The following is a 20,544-nucleotide window of genomic DNA, read 5'->3' as shown; positions in this document are numbered from 1 at the left end:
GTCGGAGGTGACTCCAGGGTTTCTGGAGGTGGGGATGGCGAAAGCGGAGAGGCCAGAAATGGGCGGTGGAAGCAGGTTTTTCGTTTATGTTATTTTGTTTTTTAATGGGTTCAGTCTTAAACCTATTGACCGTGACGGGATGTAGGACTCCTAAGGGAAAGTGTCTTGGGAGCCACGAGTTTTGAGTGGGGTCGGGGCAGGCAGGACGCTGGGGATGGTCCTGGAGGCGGAAGGACCGTTAACGAGGAAGCAGGAGGTCCACGGGTGTTGGAGGGTCCGCGTGGGGTCCTGACTCTGGGCTGGAGAGTTGCCAGAAGCGGGTGGGCGACTGTAGACGAGGAGATGAGGGTGGCTTGGAGCCCGCTGGGTGCTCGGCCGCGTCTGTTTTCCGCGTCAAAGTCTGACCTCTGAGCAGAGGCGCTCCTCCTCCGGCTGGCGGCCGATCACAGGGCGTGAGGGCTGTCTGCTCACGGGGACACGCCCGGCTGTGGGCTGCTTCACGTTGGCTGGGCTGTTCAGCAGGCAGCGGGGCTGGGCAGCAGGCAGAGGAGCCGCCGGGTGCGGCGTTGGGGCAGGAAGCCAGGAGGCAGGCGGCGAGCGTGAGGGGCCGGGCGAAGCCCGCGGGGGCGGCCCGGGCTGCTCTCCGTGACTCTTCGCCGCCGCGGCTTCTGCCGCCGTCACGACGGCGCCCGGAAGTTCTGTGGACTGTGCTCAGCCGTGTGGGCCTGTGGTTTGTCGGGAATCACGTGCGGTCCCCGAGGTGCCGGGAGCCTCTGGGTTCTCGGCGAACTGCTTCGGAGCTTCCAGTGACGCGTCGTGAGTAGGCCGGTGGAGACGGAGGCGTCGCCAGCTGGGTCCTGCAGTCTGGGCGCGGGCCCGCGGCCCGGGACACCGCGGCTGCAGCGTCCCCGCGACGTGAGGCTGCCTGAGGCAGTGTCCTGCCGCTCGGGAGACGGGGACGGAGGGAAACGAGGCCCGTGCCCACCCTGTCCCCAGCGAGCCCTGGTCAGCGGGGCTGCTTGTGCCATGACATCTGCTCACGCGGGGGCTTGTTTTGCTGCCTCCGTGTCTTTTTTTTGTCCAGCTGGGTGAGGCTTGATTGCCGAAGCAGGGACGTATCTAATAAATAGGATTGAAGTGGAAGTTTTAAGGAAGGGGAAACGACAGACCTTTATTGAGTTCCCAAGGAGAAAACTGGAAAAATACCCAGCGTGGTCCGTGTGCTGCGGGCGTTTGACCTTGTGCCGTCGTCTTTCTGAACCCTCTTTCTTCAGCGCTCCTTCTCACCTGCTGAGTAGCTGGGCTTTTATAGTAAATCATTGATAATGCGTTTTGTTGATAATGTTTTAAAAATCAAATTTTAGATATAACTTTTCTTATTCTGTTTTCCTCTGCTTCCAAACCCTCCGTTCTGTGCTTTCACCTCTGCTGGGGAGCCCTTGGTGCCCCTCAGAGCCCCAGGGTCACCCCGAGAGCAGCCCGGGGGAGGGGGGGCCATGAATGACTTTGTGTAATTTTTTTAAACAACTTTCGATTTACAGAAAAGTGGCCAAGACTGTACCGAGTGTTTCTGCACACCCTTCACGGGGCTTCCCCTCGTGTCGGTGTCCAGAACCCGTGGCACGTTTGTCAGCGCTCAGGTCGGCATCGGGGCAGTGCTGTTCACACCTGACCGTGTTTGCACGTCCCCAGCATCCAGTCCGTTTAGCTTCATGCGCCGTTGCTCCACGTAGAGATGCGCAGCTACGAGGAAGTCTTCCCTCTTCAGGGTGTGCTGAGGCCTCTCATGGGAGGGGGACGAGGGGACAGGGAAGCGACACAGGAGCCCTTCCTTGTGCCAGCCCTGCACTCCACCCGGCTTCCACAGAGGCCCTCGTGGGGTGCGGGGCGGGGTCCGCTCGCTTCCGTCCTGCTTCCCAGAGCCTCCTTCCCGCAGCGCCGGGACCGCCAAGGGCAGAGCTGTGGCATCTTGGGCAAGAGTCCTGCTGTCTCTAGACCTCGGGCTCCCCGTGTGCAAATCCAAGGAGCCGGACTTCTTCCCTGACGTGATTTCTGGCTCTAATGGCGTAAGGCTTTCGGGCCTTTTAGGATCTTTAGGGTCCAAAATCTGAGTTGGGATTAGGCCACTTAATTCACGAGCTCTCGCTCCCCACGCACAGCGGGGTCATTGGTGGTCCAACCTTCAGACCTGAGTCCCAGAGGGAAAAACACTGGTTCCTTTATTTCTTCACTGGTCCCGTCACCCAGTGAAGCATGGGCATGCCCATCTGAAAGTTCACTCACCTGGGCCTGGCAGGAGAGCGCTGACTCAGTGTCAGCAAAGCCACGTCAGGGAGACTTAGGGCCACCTTTGCCCTGGGATGCCGCCCAGCTTGTTTCCAGCTCGGGACGGCTGCCTTGGCCGTGTAAGGGAGAGGGTGCGCATGTGCACACGGCCGTGAACTTGATACCGCAAGAGCAAACAGCCTTCCCTCCCTTTCCGGTTCAGAGCCCGATTCTCCCCCTCCCGGTGGGGGACAGTTGCCACCTTCCTGAGAGGCAGGCATGAGAAATTCCTCCTGCCCGCTCAGCTCCCCAGACCAGGAAGTGCTGGGCACGGAAGAGGACGTCGGGAGCAAAGCAAGACAGAACACCCCCCTGGCTCTCATCTTTCGGGGCTCTGGGCCTCCCCAGCGGGCTACAGGGTGGGGGGCCGGCCTCCCCTTTGTCTCGGGGGAATCGGAGCTGGGCCTGCACCTGCGTTCCAGCCTGTCTGGGGCTGCCTGTAGGGGCGGCGCTGAGGACCTGCCACTCTCCAGCGTTTATGTTTGTCCTTCCCAGACTTCCCTTTTGTTTCCTGGCTCCTGGTGTAGGGAGTTCTAAAAGAGAAGTGAGACCTACCCCACCACCATTGTCTTCTGACCAAAGAAAGAAGTAGGGGTGAACAGGAGGGAGCCGATGCTCGGGTGTTAGGACGCGTCCTCTGAATCGCTTTCATATCCGTGTCACTCGCAGAGAACCGCAGCAGCGTGCTGAGTTGCATCAAAAGCAGACCCCAAGTGAAGGCCAGGCTGAGCCTCACCACGATGGGTGAGGCCAGTGAGGGGGGGAGCCCTGGACAGGAAACAAAGCTGGGGGCTGGCGGGAAGACCGGCTAGGACATACGATTCCGGGGCGCCTGGAACCCCCAGTCTGGACTTGACTGTGGCATCTGCGTGTGAGGAGTTAGGGTCCTCCCTGCGCCTGGACTCTGCTCTAGCTGCTGAAAACGGGGGTGTGGAGGGGTTCAGCCCTGCTCTGTGGCCTGGCGAACGTGCCCCGAGTGGGCTTTGAAGCGCCTTCTCCTGCCACAAGGGTGGGGTTTGCCTGGCCCCCTGAGGCACGGGGTGCCAGGCCCAGAACATACCGGAATGGCCCCCACCCCAGCAGTGGTCACTAAGGCTATTTAGGTGGTTTTGTCAGCCGAGTCACCTGGATTGAGTATAGGTCCTCCTCTTAGGCGAGGGCTCGCAGGCTGGGGAGGCCCTCGCCCTGCCGCCCCTCACCCCGGCTTCTCCCCGCAGGCTGGCGCCCATGCGGCTGTACACGCTCTCCAAGCGCCACTTCGTCCTCGTGTTCGTCGTCTTCTTCGTCTGTTTCGGCCTGACCGTCTTCGTCGGGATCAGAGGTGAGCAGCAGTTTTCCATTTGTTTCTTTAATTGAAGTGAAATTGATGTACAATATTGTGTTAGTTTCCGCTGTACAGCAAAGTGATTCAGTTATACATATTATATATTCTTTTTCATATTCTTCTCCATTATGGTTTATTACAGGATACTGAATATAGTTCCCTGTGCTGTACAGTAGGACTTTGTTGTTTATCCATTTTATATGTAATAGTTTGCATCTGCTAATCCCAAACTCCCAATCCAACCCTCTCACGCCTCCTCTCCACCTTGGCAACCACAAGTCTGTTCTCTATGTCTGCGACCATTTCTGTTAAGTAAGTTCATTTGTTATATGTTAGATTCCACATATAAGTGATAGCATATGGTCGTTGTCTTTCTCTTTCTGGCTTCATTTAGTATGATAAGCTCTAGGTCCATCCACGTAGCTGCAAATGGCATTATTTCATTCTTTTTATGGCTGAGTAGTATTCCACTGTATGTATGTTCCACATCTTCTTTATCCATTCATCTGTCATTGGACATTTAGGTTGTTTCCATGTCCTGGCTATTGTAAATAGTGCTGCTATGAACATAGGGGTACATATATCTTTTTGAATTATAGTGTTGTCCAGACATAAGCATAGGAGTGGGATTGCTGGATCATAGGACAACTCTATTTTTAGTTTTTGAGAAACCTCAGTACTGTTCTCCATAGTGGCTGCACCAATTTACATTCCCACCAACAGTGTAGGTTCCCTTTTCTCCACACCCTCTCCAGCATTTGTTATTTGTAGATTTTTAAAATGATGGCCATTCTGACTGGTGTGAAGTGGTACATCACTGTAGTTTTTTTGTTTGTTTGTTTTTTACAAATTTATTTATTTATTTCTGGGTGTGTTGGGTCTTCGTTTCTGTGCGAGGGCTTTCTCTAGTTGTGGCAAGCAGGGGCCACTCTTCATCGCGGTGCGTGGGCCTCTCACTGTCGCGGCCTCTCTTGTTGCGGAGCACAGGCTCCAGACGCACAGGCTCAGTAGCTGTGGCTCACGGGCCTAGTTGCTCCATGGTATGTGGAATCTTCCCAGACCAGGGCTCGAACCCCTGTCCCCTGCATTGGCAGGCAGATTCTCAACCACTGCGCCACCAGGGAAGCCCCACATCACTGTAGTTTTGATGTTCATTTCTCTAATAATTAGCAATGTTGAGCATCTTTTCATGTGCCTATTGGCCATCTCTATGTCTTCTTTGGAGAAATGTCTATTTAAGTCTTATGCCCATTTATTGATTGGGTTTTTTTGTTGTTGTTATTGAGTTGTATGAACTGTTTGTATATTTTGGAAATTAAGACCTTGTCAGTCACATCATTTGCAAATATTTTCTCCTAGTTCATAGGTTGTCTTTTCATTTTGTTTATGGTTTCCTTTGCTGTGCAAAAGCTTATAAGTTTAATTAGGTCTCATTTGTTTATATTTGGTTTTATTTCTATTGCCTTGGGAGACTGACCTAAGAAAACATTGCTACGATTTATGTCAGAGAATGTTTTGCCTATATTCTCTCCTAGGAGTTTTATGGTGTCATGTCTTATATTTAAGTCTTTAAGGCATTTTGAGTTTATTTTTGTGTATGGTTTGAGGGTGTGTTCTAACTTTATTGATTTACATGCAGCTGTCCAACTTTCCCAGCACCACTTGCTTGCTGAATAGTCTGTCTTTTCTCCATTGTATGTACTTGCCTCCCTTGTCAAAGATTAATTGACCATAGGTGTATGGGTTTATTTGGGGGCTCTTTATTCTGTCCCAGTGATCCATATGTCTGTTTTTGTGCCAATACCATGTTATTTTGATTACTGTAGCTTTATAGTATTGTCTGACGTCTGGGAGGGTTATGCCACCAGATTTCTTCTTTTTCCTCAGGATTGCTTTGGCAATTCTGGGTCTTTTATGGTTCCATGTAAATTTTAGGATTATTTGTCCTAGTTCTGTGAAAAATGTTATGGGTAGTTTGATAGGGATAGCATTAAATCAGTAGATTGCTTTGAGTAGTATGGCCATGTTAACAATATTAATTCTCCTAATCCAAGAACATGGGATATTTTTCCATTTCTTTAAATCATCTTCAGTTTCCTTTATCAGTGTTTATAGCTCTCAGGGTACAAGTCTTTTACCTCCTTGGTCAGGTTTATTCCTGAGTATTTTTTAATTAATTAATTAATTAATTTTTATTTTATTTTTGGCTGCATCGGGTCTTCGTTGCTGCACGTGGGCTTTCTCTAGTTGTGACGAGCAGGGGCCACTCTTCGTTATGGTGTGCGGGCTTCTCATTGGGATGGCTTCTCTTGTTGCGGAGCACGGGCTCTAGGCGTGCGGACTTCAGTAGTTGTGGCACGCGGGCTCAGTAGTTGTGGCTCGAGGGCTCTAGAGTGCTGGCTCTGTAGTTGAGGCACATGGGCTTAGTTGCTCCACGGCATGTCGGATCTTCCTGGAGCAGGGATCGAACCCGTGTCCCCTGTATTGGCAGGCAGATTCTTAACCACTGCGCCACCAGGGAAATCCTGTATTTTATTTTTTTTGATGTGATTTTAAGAGGGATTTTTTTTTTTACTTTCCCTTTCTGATATTTTTATTGTTAATGTAAATAAATGCAACCAATTTCTGTATGTTAATCTTGTATCCTGCTACCTTGCTGAATTCATTTATCAGTTCTAGTAGTTTTTGCATGGATTCTTTGGGGTTTTCTATAAATAGCATTATGTTATCTGCATATAATGACAGTTTTACCTCTTCCCTTCCAATTTGGATACGCTTTATTTCTTTTTCTTGTCCAGTTGCTGTGGCTAGGACTTCCAGTACTCTGTTGAATAGAGGTGGTGAGAGTGGGCATCCTTGTCTTGCTCCAGATTTTAGTGGGAAGGCTTTCAGCTGTTCACTGTTGAGTATTATGTTGGCTGTGGGTTTGTCATAAATAACTTTTATTATGTTGAGTTAGGTTCCCTCTTTACCCACTTTGATAAGAGTTTTTGTCATGAATGGATGTTGAATTTTATCAAATGCTTTTTCTGCATCTGTTGAGATGATCATGTGGTTTTTGTCTTTTGTTGCTGTGGAGTATCACATTGATTGATTTGTGTATGTTGAACCGTCCTTGTTACCCTGGGATGAATCTCACTTGGTCATGGTGTATGATCTTTTTTATATGTTGTTGGATTTGGTTTGCTAATATTTTGTTGAGAATTTTTGCATCTATATTCATCAAAGATATTGGCCTGTAATTTTCGTTTTTGGTGGTGTCCTTGTCCGGTTTTGGTATCAGGGTGGTGGTGTCTTCATAGAATGACTTTGGGAGTGTTCCCTGAGGTGAGGAACAGTTTTTGACCATCTTATCATTTATGGTTACCTTGGTGCAGTGCCATTCAGCCCGGCCCAGCTGTACCCACTTGCTCTCATCCCCTGATGGCCCCATCATGGAGGGTGGCGCACGGAGGGGTGACCCTGGTCATGCGCTGCACAGCAGCCAGGGCCTGCACTCAGCTTGGCGGCGCCAGGCGGCCTTGACCACGTACCTTGTGTTGGCAGAGTCTGTTGGGTTCCAGGACCTGCCTGGGTGCTGGGGAATCCAGAACGTGCTGGCTGATTGGGGAGCCGGGCCGTATAAATGGTTCCAGTGCAGCAGATTCTGGGGAGGGAGTGAGATAGTGGTGAGCAGGGGTGGGGAAGGCCCCTGAGGAGCCGAGAGGCTGCTGTGGCGACACCTGGAGCAGGAGGGAGCCTGCAGGTGCTGTGTGAGGGGAAGAGCCACCCATCACCATCTGAGCTTCGAAAATGCCTCTGAAATCATCCAGGCCAGCCCCCTTTCACAGAGATGGGAAACGGAGAACCTAAGTCAGAAACCCAGGTCTCTTCAGTCCAGGGGTGGGAGACCAGGAGCCTGCTGAGGCTGTTCCTCCCGTCCTCCTAAATACCTTTTTCAGTGAGGGTAGTTTATTTAACTACAGCACTTAACATTAAAGTGTGAATGACAGTTGGGCTTAACCTGTCCCAGAGGCAGTTGTGCCTCCAAAGGCTAGTTTCTTGACCTGAACTGAAGCTTAGGTAGTGAATGGGCTGAGGAAGCTGGGGGAGAGGGTGGTTATTTAGGTGCCATTTGCGTCCTGCTGATGAAGATGAGGATGGTGACAACAGCAGTTGTGTCCAGCCTCTTCTTTTTCTCCCTGTGAATTCACCAAGGAATCCCAGTTACATGAGTCACCTCTGTTATCTTACTTGATTTTCACAACTGTCCTTCAAGATTGGTAGGGGAGGCGTTAGTATTCTCCTGGGTCTCCAGTCTCACAGCACTTCAGCCCACTCTTGTTTCCTTAAGCACCAACATCATGATTACATGAAACCTTCTCCACTCTTGCAGAAATGAACAGTGTTGCACCAAGGCTGAGATGAAAAAGACCATGTTAGGATTTCCATATCCGTTTCCTTCTGTAGAGCTCTAGCGTTAGCAGGTTCTCCAGAGAAACAGACCAATATGTGTATATGGAACAGAACCAGATCTGTTTATATAGATTCAGGTGTATAGTTTTATTGTAAGGAATTGGCTCATGTGATTATGGACGCTGAGAAGTCCCCAGATGTGCATTAAGCAAGCTGGAGACCCAGGATTGCCAGTGGTGTAAGTTCCAGTCTGAGCCCAAGTCCATCCAAACGCAGAAGACTGATGTGCCAGCTTGAAGACAGTCAGGGAAGGAGAGCAAATTCTTCCTCGCTCACTCAGCCTTTTTGCTGTATTCAGGCCTTCAGTGAATTGGCTGAGGCCTACCCACATGGGGGAGGGAAGCCTGCTTTACTCAGCTACCCATTCAAATGTTCATCTCATCCAGAAACCCTCAGTGCACAATTAGAATAATGTTTAACCAGATATCTGGGCACACCATGGCGCGTAAACCTCACAGATCCACCCCCTGTCAACTTGGCATCCATGCACATCTCCTTAAACCATACCTGATCTCCAAATAAAGACAATAACAAGGTCATTGTTCCTTCTGACATGATAACAACTACCCTGGATATAACCCCAAACTCGCTACCCCTTCCGCAGGAGAGCAGGTAGGGTCCTTGAGCGATGCTTACTCTTCTTCGTATCCTGTGACTTAAATACTGTGATATAAAGTCAATAATACAGCTTCTGTTACTTGATAAGGGAATAAGAGAGGGAAGAAAACAAAGGTGTTTTCTTAGTATATATATTTATGCACACAAACATACTCATGACAAAGTAAGGAGGAAATATTCGTGACAGTTAAAGTCCTTGTGTCTGCAACTAGTCAGGTGGTCATAGCTGCTATTTCTAACTACCTTATTCCATGACCTGTTCCACATTTCATTTGCCTTCAGCAAGCACCTCAGTGGGTCGTGGTTCTTTACCTGGTGGGATGACCCAACCCTTCACTCCTGAAGAGTCTGGGCCATTAGTATTCCTGCCTGAATTAGGTTGTTGTAGTTCTCCATTGACCTTAATCCCAGGGCCTGGTAATACTGAGAGATGCCCTAGGCGATCTCCTTAGATGTACTCCTCCCTGCCTCCAGTGTGGAGTAGGGGTGCACTTCCCCCGTGGTGGTCAGGGTCAGTCACCCCGGCCCGCGCAGGAACTCCCTGCTTTGCCCGTCGATTCCGAGGCATGAGGAGCCCACGGTAGCCGGGTGGCAGTGTTAATTCCAGTTCAGTGTCTCCAGGTGGAAGCATTCCTCCCTGTGGAGCTAAGACCTCTAGGCCAGCAGAGCGTCGGGCTGTGGGAACAGCAAGCAAAAATTTTGCTAGTGGGTCCCCTGGGGTAACAGTAGTGCCACGCCCGTGTCCACCCCTTGCTTCCTGGACCTGTGCATACCGGCTATGGGAGAATTGGCTCCACGCAGCTGGACACCAAATCCCTACCCAGAGTGTCTGTTGAAGTCAGGGCAGGACACTGCCCCCTTCCACGATGGAAGTGGTCCGGTGTGATCCGCCTGCCGCCGGGTCGCTGGCTGATGGCCGCGGGGAAGGGTGTGATGTCGGGCTCAGTGCTGATCTCTGCTGCTGGCAGGTTGGGCACTCAGCGGTGGCCGTAGCCAGGTCGGCCTTGGTGAGTGACGTCCACATTGCCCAGCCCACGTGTCACCTCCATCCCTGCCGCCGCGGCCCCTTTGTTCACGAGCCCACTGGGCGATGACGGGTGGATACCGATCCACAGAATGGATCTTCTCTCCACGTGTTGATTAGGATCCTCTTCTGCTGAGGTCACCCTTTGCTGAGGTCACCCTTTGGTGAGGTCACCCTTCGGCGAGCATTCACATGGGACACAAACATCTTCACTTTTTTTGCCCATTCATAGAGGTCAGGCCACATACCTCTTCCCCAGATTTCTTTGTCACCAGTTTTCCAATCATGTTCCTTCGGAGTATCTGACCATCCAGCAAACCAGTGGCCACAGCCCAAGAACCAGTAAACAGTCGCACATCAGGCCACTTCTCCTTCCAAGCAGCGTGAGCAGCCAGGCGCGGTGCTCCAGGTTCTGCCCACTGCGGGGATTTCCGTCACCTTGTCCTTCAGGGGTGTCCAGGGAGGGGCTGTGGCTCTGCAGCTGTCCACTGGGGGGCGGTGTCCGCACATCGGGCGTCTTCTCTTCCCCACGCTCATCGCGGGGAGCTCCCCGTGGGGCCGTAGGTGCGGGCTGGGAGGAGAAGGCAGTGTCCCGGGAGTGGGGGCCGCGGCATTTGGCCACTTCCTCATGTGACTTGAGCCATCCAAGGGCCTGCTCGGGCAGATCACGTATGTACCGCGTCCATTCGATGGTGCAGTGCTGCTGTGCCCGCCCGGCTTTGTGGCTGATGGATCAGGTAACACCCAGGCCCTGATGGGCAGCTCAGGTCACATGGTGACTTGTTGGTCCGTGGTTAAGCTTTCAGTCTGTTTCAGGCCAAGAGCTGTTTCTCAAAAGGAGAGTGGTTGTCTGTGGAGGACGGCAGGGCTTCGCTCCATAACCCTAAGGGCGTGCACTGAGATTCATCGACCAGAGGCTCCAAACAGCGTCCCTTTCTGCCGTCGGTGCTTCAGGCGCCACTGGAGCTGCTGGATCACGTGACCCGAGCGGAGAACAGCTCCCATGGTGGCCTGGCCCGTGAGGAGCCTCCTCTTGTCTGGGCCCCACTCAAAACCGTCAGCTTTTCGGGTCACGAGGTAGATAGGCCAGAGTGTCACACCCAGATTAGGAGCACGTTGCCTCCGAAATCCGAAAGGGGCCCACTAGGCGTTGTATCTCCGTTTGGGTTGTAGGAGGGACCAGATACAGCAACTTATCTCTCACCTCAGAAGGGATCTCTCGACATGGCTCTCACCACTGGACCCCTAGCAATTTCACTGAGGTAGAAGGCACATGCATCTTAATTGGGTTTATTTCCCACCCTCTGACGCCAAATGTTTTACCAGTAAGTGCAGAGTAGCTGCTACGTTTTGCTCAGTGGGTCCAGTCAGCATGAGCTCATCAGTGTAATGGGCCAGTGCGATGGCGTGTGGAAGGGAAAGATGATCGAGATCTCTGTGAGCTAAATTGTGACATGGGGCTGGAGAGTTGATACAGCTTGAGGTAGCGCAGCGAAGTAGTGCTGGCCTCGACAGCGGAAAGCAAACTGCTTCTCGTGGGCCTTACTGTGAGGGATGGAGAGAGAGGCGTTTGCCTGATCAGTAGCTGCATCTCAGGCACCAGAGGACGTGTGGATTTGCTCAAGCAGTGGAACCCCATCTGGCACAGCAGCCTCAATTGGAATCACCACCTGGTTAAGCTTCTGCACAGGCCAAATGGGTGAGTTGAATGGGGATTGGTGGACATCTTTCAAGCCCTTGATGGTAGCACTTATGTCTGCAATCCCTCCAGGAATGCGATCTTGTTTCGGTTTAGTATTTTCATAGGTAGAGGCAGTTCTAGTGCTTTTTCCACCATAATAGCCCTCACTCCACAAGTCAGGGAACCAATGTGGCAGTCTGACAGCTGCTGAGTATTTCAATTCAAATTATGCATCCTGGAACTGGGGAATTAACCATAGGACGGGTTTGCGCCCATGGTGACACATACCTGAGCTAAAACCCCACTGATCATCTGGGCTCCATAGGTCCCTACTACGGTAGACCACAGTGATATTTCGGATCTCCTGAAATTAGTGTCAGTTCAGAGCCAGTGTCCAGTAGTTCCGAAAACATCTGATCTTTTTCCCTTGATGCATTTGTCCTGGTAAAAGGCTATAGGTTTCCTTGGACGAATGATTAACAGTATAAATGCTCGGCAGTGTACTGGCGTTCTTTCTTAAGGGGACCCAACCTTCCCTTTGTTCAAGGACCTTTGGGTCTGTAAACTGGCTCAAATCTGGAAAGTACTGACGAGTTGTCATTCTCTGTTTTTATGATACAGGTTAGGCTGTTGTTCACTTGACCTGGAACTCTCCTGCTTACACAGATCAAGTGATGATTTGGTAGGCTTCCTGTGTCTTTCACTTCTAGGGACCCCATGAGCAGCTAGCTAACGCTGTAGGTCTGCAGGGACTGGGCTCTTCTGACCGCTGCTGTGCCTCTGCCGCCCATTACGTGAGCTCACCCGCCTCATCTTACACGGCCCCGTCACTGCTGGGATCCACTTATTCCCACTGCATGCTGTTTTCCCAACTCAGGGACTGTGGTTCCCATGGTAAGGCCTGGCCTGCAGAGAAGGGCAGACATAGAGCTCTTTAAGGATGCTTGGGTCTCCCCTCACAAATTTATTTCTCACAGCAGTGGTGAAAGGTATGTCTTCTGGAATCTCCCAGTAGGTCTGAAATGACAGAGCCACCCTAGCAATCCAGCTCCCTAAGCCCCTGATTCCCCTCCTCTGCGTTAAACCTGGGCAGATGCAGCGTTTCTAATTCACTCACTGGGAACCACCTTTTGGTCCACGTGTTAGCCAACCACCCAGTCAGACTGTTAAGAGTCCTTTCTGACTACCTGAGCTACAACTTTCAGTGCAGAGTCTCTTTTTAGAGAACCCACATCCGTACGTTTGGCCTGAGACCACTTTTTGTTCCTTCCACCATTATCCCGTACGTGTTCCCTGGGCTTCTGTCTGTATAACTCAGAAGACTCAAGTAGTTCTTTTGGAGTGTAGCACATGTCCTCATGGGTCACGGGCCTCACCTCTGGGCCTGCTGGGATGTGAGTCTAGTTATAGGTCTGGAGATGAAGAGGGGTGGGGGGCGGGTCCTGGGAGGATTAGCATCGTCCTGCACGGCAGCTGCCTCAGTGGAGGCCATTGGTGTTCCTTAGGCGAAGCGGGGCTAATCCCACAGAAGGAGGTGGGAAGGCCACTTCCACCAGGAATGGGGAGAACTTCCCCTGGGGAAGGACTCATGAGAATTTAGTAGCTCAGTGTCCCCAGCTTCATCAGGATCTTCCTGCGCGTCCCCGGAACAGGATCCCTTCTCTCCCAGTCAGTGCAGTCACGTTAGCATCGGGACACCCTGCGAGGCTGGGAGTTCAGGGGTGTAGTTCAGCCAGTTGCTGGATGAGATTCCGGTTTGGTTTTCCGCAGTCTCAGCACTGTGGCCATAGGAAATAAGGGTCTCCTTCAGGGCACACATAGAAGCTTTCAGGTCGTGGGTGTGGCACCTGAGGTGGGAATTCAAATCCCTGAGCTCATCCTTTTCTTTCACCACTTTGTCCAGTGACATTAGGAGCAACCAGCGAGCCTCATTGCATTTGTTAGTTTTCCAAGAATGTTCTAAAGTATAGTAAACAGAGTCCTTTACCTCCTTGCTTCTCATAGTAAGTGGTTGATCAGGAGTATCTAATGGAACTGTTTTGCATATGTTCATGAACTATCAGTGCTCTCTTTACTACTGAACATATAGTCATTAGCATCTTTAATCAGATCAGAGAACCAATTCCAGAAACCCCAGAACCAGTATAGAATACTCACCGTTAACATGCTGTTCCTCTAGAACCACTCTTGGTACCAAAATCTGTGTTAGTCTGGGTTCTCCAGAGAAACTGAACCGATAGGAGATACAGAGAGAGAGATGGGGGTGGGTGGATGAGAGAGAGAGATTTTATTACAAAGAAGTGTGTCACATGATTATGGAGGCCGAGAAGCTGCACGGTTTGCAGTCGGCAAGCTGGAGACCCAGGAAAGCCGATGGTGTAAGTGTTCCTGCGTCTGAAGACAGGTGAAGACTCATGTACCAGCTTGAAGACCGAGAGCCCCGAGGAAGAGAGCAGATTCTCCCTTACTCAGCCTTTTGCTCTGTTCAAGCCTTCAGTGATTTGGATGAGGCCCACGCCACTGGGAGGGCAGTCTGCTTTACTTAGTCTCCTGATTCAAGAGGTAGTGTCACCTAGCAACACCCTCACAGACGCACCCAGAGTAATGTTTAGCCAGTTATCTGGGCACTGTGTGGCCCAGTCGAGTAGACACACAAGTCCTCTGCTCCTAGTTACTTTCTATAGTAAGGTTATTAGGATTTCAGAGTTCAGAGTGCCCAAGGGACCACTGGGTCAGTCACCTCGTTTTGCAGATGAGGAAATGAGGTCCAGGAAGCCTGTTAGCTGAGACTCGAGTCTAGACTTTCCTGACTCCCAGTTCTTAGTTCTTCCTGAGAAGCCAGGCTGCCTTACTTCCTGGAACTCCGATTGTGCACTCCGATTGTGAATCTGTTGGAAATAAGCCTTTCTGGGACTTCCCTGGTGGTGCAGTGGTTAAAATCCACCTGCCAATGAAGGGGACATGGGTTCGAGCCCCGTCCGGGAAGTTCCCACATGCCACAGAGCAACTAAGCCCGTGCGCCACAACTACTGAGCCTGTGCTCTAGAGCCTGTGAGCCACAACTACTGAGCCTGCGTGCCACAACTACTGAAGCCCATGTGCCTAGAGCCCGTGCTCCACAGCAAGAGAAGCCACCGCAATGAGAAGCCCGCACGCCGCAGTGAGGAGTAGCCCCCTCTCGCCACAACTAGAGAAAGCCCGCGCGCAGCAACGAAGACCCAACGCAGCCAAAAGTAAATAAATAAATTTATTTTTTTAAAAAAAAGAAAGAAGCCTCTCTGTGGGTGCACGCCTCCTTCCTACGCAGTGACATCTCTGCTCAGCCTGCAAGAATGTGCCCCAGAGACACGCTCCTGCACTGGTTGAGGTTTGTACTCAGGTGTCTCCTCCTCCAAGTGGAGGGTGCTTGGCAACAGGCTGGGCGTGGCCACGGAGGCAGCCGGAACACTGGCGTCAGAAGCTGCGAGGGTTTGCTTCGGGACAAACCCAGTCGTAAATGAAATCAGGTTCACAGTGTTTCCTTTGACTACTTCTTTTAAGGCCAAAGCTCTGAAATATTACAGTATAAGATTCTATGAAGCTTGTTTATGTTATTTTGGGAAAAGCCTTGGTATATTGTTAGTATATATACTTTTTTTTTAATATCCTCAACTTAATAATTTGGAAGATTGGATTAATTGGATGAATGGATAAATGTGTCTTAATTTTTTTAGGAGAAATCTTTATACAAAATATATATAGATAGCGTCTGTGTCGTTAATGCTTTCTTGGATCCACGCCCTCCAGAGAGCCTTCCCAGAGAGCAAGGGAGGGGGTCTGCCCACATAGAGCCCCATGGACATCGTGTGCGTTGCATGGGGTCATGTTGTGCTCACCTGTGTTGGGCGGTCAGCACATGCAGCAGGGTGGGTACTGTGTGCTTGTGTTTGTATGTTTTACACGTATATGTGTGTGTGTTTATGTATGTGCGTGTGTATATATATATATATACACCTACCTTTAAAGATAGACCAGGGAAAAGACTGCCTCTGTATAATATATGAGTCTTTCTTGGCATTTGAAAAAAGTCAGCATTAATTATCAATATAGTTATAACCTGCTTTTTTCTTTCCCTGTTACCCTTTAGGACCCAAAGTGATCCAGACTTCTGCAGCTAATTTTTCACTAAATAATAGCAAAGAGGTAAGACTGGGTCTAAGGGTCACTAAGAAATGGTCCTGCTTAAAGGGTCGTTAAGGTCAAACCTGTCCCCCTTGCCCAGCAGCTTGCTTCTTGGGCAGCACACATTTCTCACTCTACCGCCAGCTGCTGGCCTCTGGGTCCTTGTTTGCTAAAATTACCTTTTCTGCTGTAATAGTTCCCTCAGTGCTGAGAAAGGATGGTGATGTTACCTCTTAGGGAGGAGCAGTTCATTTCCAAAGGCTGGTTAAGTCCTCCTGATTCCTCCTGTGCGCAAGACTTACTAGAGTATAAATTCTAACGATGCTCACTTAGGTTTCTGCCTCTTTTTTTATTATATTTGCCTAAGTTAAGAAGTGGTCTTTTTGTCAGGTTTCTAACGGTAACAGTTTTTTTTCTAATGATCGGTAATTCTTCCATGAACTCAGTTTAAATGAAAAATCCTGTTTCTTTTCTTTTTTAAAAAATAAAATGTGCCTTGATTCTTCACCATCTTTAGAGAAAAACAGAGGTCCTTCCAATTGGAAAACTTTGGTTTTCTTTAATAAATGCTAACGTTTGTGAGAGCCCAAACAACTAAGCCTTTTCTTTTTCTGATATCGAAGTATCTTCATCTATAAACTGAAAGCAGTCGTCCCACATTCTCACTGCCTTGTAAGGTGTGCGGCTTAAATCTGATTATTTGACCCCACCCAACCCCCGTCTTCGTTCTCCCAGCTCCCTGCTAAGTTTCCACCGCCAATTCTCAAAAAAGCAAAAGGAGAAAAATGTCCGAAAACTTACGTTTTGGGCCCTTGTTTGGCCTATCATCCCCCCCTTTTTTTTTTTTGGCATTTCTTTATTTTCCTTGACTCTCAGATGGAGGATCTGTTTGAAGAGGTGCCGCCATAGGGTTTCCTGGCCATAGTTTGGTCTTTTCAAATTTCCGTTTCCGTCTCAGGAGGTAAGTCCTTTTTTGACACTGAAAATAGCAGCCGTCCCCCAGAACTGACTCACTTCCAAAAGGTGGTCCTCACTCCTGACAGGTTATAGATCATCCTCCAGTTGGTTGCATTGTCTTGGTGGCTTTGGGGCAAGTCTCCGGGCACAGGGAGTTTCACTGAGATCTGCGAGAAGCATTAAAACACAAAAACTACCCATTTACGTTCAAATGATGCTTGTCTTTGGAGCTAGGATCGGGCTCCTCGGGCAGCTTCTTCTGTGTCCCTTGCTATTAGGCACCGGTATTGTGTTTTTCAGCAGACACTGCAGAAACGTCACTGGCAATGTGGTCCCCCTCTAATTTTTCTCTCTAGGGCCATTAAAGCTGAAAATGACAGATGTCAGTGACATGTCTGGCATATTGTTACTAAAAAAAAAAAGATTCTTGTGAATATGAAAATATTTGTTGGTGTCCTTTATTATCTTATTATATGTATCATCACATGCACTTTAATTTTTTTCTCCAAGATGGCCTTTTCTTGGTATTTAAGTAGGTATATTGTCCCAAGGCTAACTGCTTTAGAAGTTTTCATGAGAGACAAGTGAATTGCAGCAGAAAGTTAGTCCTTTATTTTTTTGAAAGGCAGAATTTTACTTATATTGACTAAAGGAAAACTACATGTTTCTGTTTCAGAGCTAACACTCCAACCTTTTGTGTAAATGTAGATTTTGTATGTTAAGGTGAGACATTGGGTAGACTCAACTGAAGAGATCACATGGATTTTTTAACTTCTTTTTCTTTCGCCTCAGCTAAAGCCAGTTCAGATACTTTCAAACCCGCTGTCTACGTATAATCAGCAACTGTGGCTGACATGTGTTGTCGAGCTGGAGCATTCAAAAGGTATGAAGCCTGACATTTTAGAATGACCTTTATTTGTACAGAGCACCATATCTGAAAGGTTTAAAGAGCTTTAAAATCTTTCAACAAGTGCTCAAAGATGGGTTATAACGTGGTGATTATTCTTTTAATACCAGCAAGTTGGGAGCCCCTTAAATGTCCTTCAACGAAAGTCATGTTGCAGCGCTCGAGGAGTACCCGTCATGGCTCAGGGAGCTCCCGTCGGCCCTCAGGGATACTGGACATCCTTCGGGATACCGGTCATCCTTCGGGATACCCGTGAAGCCTAGCTCCGTGGCTGCACAGGGTGGGTGCTGCAGCAGCAGCCTTTTCCAGTGGGCTTCTGGGAGAGAATTAAGTCCTGGTGTCCTAAGGCAATGGTTCTGTCCCGCAGGGACACTTGGCAGTGTCTGGAGACCTTGTGACGTGGCTGTCACAACTGGGGAGCAGGGAGTGCTATCAGTATCCAGTGGGTGGAGGCCAGGGATGCTGCTAAACACACTACAATGACAGGACAAATTCCAAACAGTAAAGGATTATCTGACCTCAAAATAGCCCTGGTGCTGAGGCTGAGAACCCCTGCCCAAAGCGCTCACAGTTATAATGACCTCGCTCTGTCCACCTAGGGCGACCCTGTCACGCACCCTCCCTGAGAACCGAGCAGATGCTCCACGTCGTTTTCTATATACTGTGATTTAGAGGAAGCACTTTGGTTGAAAGAATTTGAAAAGATAACCCAATGACTGCAGTAAATTAAGTGAAAAAAAAATGCATATTACAAAAGAATTAACCTCTTTTTATAACATTTTAAAAAGCATAAATAAATTTGATATCAGTATATATTTGTGTGTCTAGAAAACAGTCTGGAAGGATGGACACAAACATGAAATTATAGTTTCTCTGGTTGTGGGATTATACATGTTTAATACCATCTTTATATTTTTGGTCTTTGATATTTTTAAGCAATGAGCATATAATCAGAAAAACAATGAATTATATAATCAGAAAAAATAAGAAACCTGTTTTTATTTTGGTATGAAGTTCAATTAAATTTTATATGGGAAATTAAAAAATAAAACTTTATTAGCCTTGAAATATTTGTCCTTTTGTGAAATGAAACTTGGGGGTGGGTGAGAAGCAAGTTCATGGAAGGGCTGGACTTGGCTGGCAAGTGTGAGTTTGGCAGATGTAGGGAGGCTGATGCATCACAGAACCTTCCCGGCCGACACACAGCCAGGCAGGCACTTCTGCAGGTGTGATGGCCTCTCGTGGTCTCTTAACACTGGATTTCTTTCTTTTGTAGAAACAGCTATTCAGACAAACTTCACCATGACTGTTAAGGTCGATGGTGTAGCTCAGGACGGGACCACCATGTTCATTCATAATAAAGTTCACAATCGGACGAGGACCCTCACATGTGCAGGGGTGAGTGCATTTGACTGGTCCGTGAAGTAGAAAGGTTCTAACGATTGTAGACCATGTATTATTTGTTTCTAACTATGTCCATTTGGGTCTTGCTTTCTAAGAGCTGGTTTTGGCTGGCATCTGAAGTTTTCTGAGCTTCTGGCAAGTTCCCTGGAGATGATCTCTTGGATCATCTGTTGTTGGAATGTGTTACTTCGTGGGTCAGTTGGTTCAAGAGTGAGTCTTGCTGGCTTTAAGGACACAGATCTTCCTTGTGCATTTGCAGAAATGTGCAGAGATTATTGTGGCTCACCTCAGCTACTTGAATTACACTCAATATACAGTGACTGTGGGATTCAAACACCTGAAGGAACGCATCAAGGAAATGAACTTCACCGTAAGTATACCAGCTGACCGCGGCGTTTCCGTGGCTCATTTGTTTAGCTTCCATTCTTTGTGGAATGACTGAGATAAATCACAGCATCGAAATCATGTTATTTTGGACAGTGGAAGACATGTACAGTTCTAAAAACTGTAGAGAAACCACAGTTTCTTACGTGTATGGGACCACAGCTGCTTCAAGAAACAGCATGGAATTGGAAAACCATGGTGTTCTGAGGTTTAGGAGCGAGAGTAGCCTTCCAGCTGGGAGGTAATGGAGAAGTTGCCAGGTGTACCCTCCAAGGAAGGCAGGACCCCCTTCTCCAGGCCTGTGAGTGGTCTTCAGACCCTGCCAGACCTCTTGGTGAAGGGTCCCTGCTCTCACGTGCCTGTCTGCCCCCAGTCATGCAGCTCTGATGGTTAGACTTTCTTGTCTTGTGTCCGGCTGAAATCAGCCTCCTTGTTCCTGCCGCTTGTTGGGAGTCAGAATAATCATCAGGGTGACTAGGGACACGGGTGTTAGATCAGCCAGAAGAACTGGGTTCAGATCCCAGCACCACCATTTACAGTTTGACACTGTTGCGCCTCTGTTTCCTTATCATAAAATAGCCACCCACCTCGTACAGCTGTGACTATTAAAGGGAGGTGCTAGTGGGTTCCTTTTTTAAATTATGCTTTTTTGAGATGTAATTCACACGCCATAAAAGAAGTCTATTAGTAGTCGCCTCTCATTTCTCCCTCCCCCAGCCCCTGGCAATCACTAATCTGCCTTCTCTCTGTATGGATTTGCCTGTAGTGGACATTTCATATGAATGGAATCATATACTTTGTGCTCTTTTGTGAATGACTTCTTTCACTAAGCGGTGTTTTCACGGTTCCTCTGTGCTTTGCTGGTAACGGCACTTCATTCCTCTTTTGCCGAATAATATTTCATTGTACGTGTGTGCTGCCTTTTGTGTATCCATTCATCGGTGGATGGGCATTTGGGTTGTTTCCATTTTTGGGCTGTTGTGAATAACGCTGCTATGAACGTTTATACACAGGTTTTTATTTGGACAAAGGGGTCCCCTTTGCTGAGAGGTTGTGGTGTGTGGGAGCCCTCCTGCACCCTTACGGGCACTCCCACCTCTGCGATTTTCTGTGTTTCCTGGGAGGCCTCTGGAGGTCAGCTGGGCTTGGGGTCATGCCCAGCGCCTGCTCGTTGTGTGTGCTTGACAAATGGTAGCCGTTGCTACAGTCTTGCTACTTTTCTTCACGTGCTGTCTCTAGACTACCCAAAGCGAGTTTGTTTATTCTTTATCTGCCGGATCGCTCCGCAGGTGTTCGAAGATGGC

The 20,544-nt window shown here is 49.0% G+C and overlaps 1 protein-coding gene across 2 annotated transcripts in view; it reads left to right on the top strand.

Annotated features, from left to right (window-relative positions):
- Positions 1-20,544, top strand: part of TMEM181 (transmembrane protein 181) — a 45,114-nt gene that overhangs the window by 6,865 nt on the left and 17,705 nt on the right. The window contains exons 1-7 of one of the 2 annotated variants that reach the window (XM_060029699.1): positions 2,419-2,684; positions 2,995-3,069; positions 3,543-3,646; positions 15,554-15,609; positions 17,338-17,428; positions 18,729-18,850; positions 19,116-19,226. In XM_060029699.1, the coding sequence (XP_059885682.1) occupies positions 2,545-2,684; positions 2,995-3,069; positions 3,543-3,646; positions 15,554-15,609; positions 17,338-17,428; positions 18,729-18,850; positions 19,116-19,226 (699 nt within the window). In that variant the 5' untranslated portion in view covers positions 2,419-2,544. Of the gene's footprint in view, positions 1-2,418; positions 2,685-2,994; positions 3,070-3,542; positions 3,647-15,553; positions 15,610-17,337; positions 17,429-18,728; positions 18,851-19,115; positions 19,227-20,544 lie in introns of those variants that run through there. The other variant, XM_060029700.1, reaches the window with a different exon arrangement.

This window comes from Delphinus delphis, chromosome 14 (assembly GCF_949987515.2).
Source record: "Delphinus delphis chromosome 14, mDelDel1.2, whole genome shotgun sequence".
Classification (NCBI taxonomy): Eukaryota; Metazoa; Chordata; class Mammalia; order Artiodactyla; family Delphinidae; genus Delphinus; species Delphinus delphis.
Note: the sequence above shows the minus strand (reverse complement) of the source record. Positions and strands in the feature narration are given on the sequence as shown.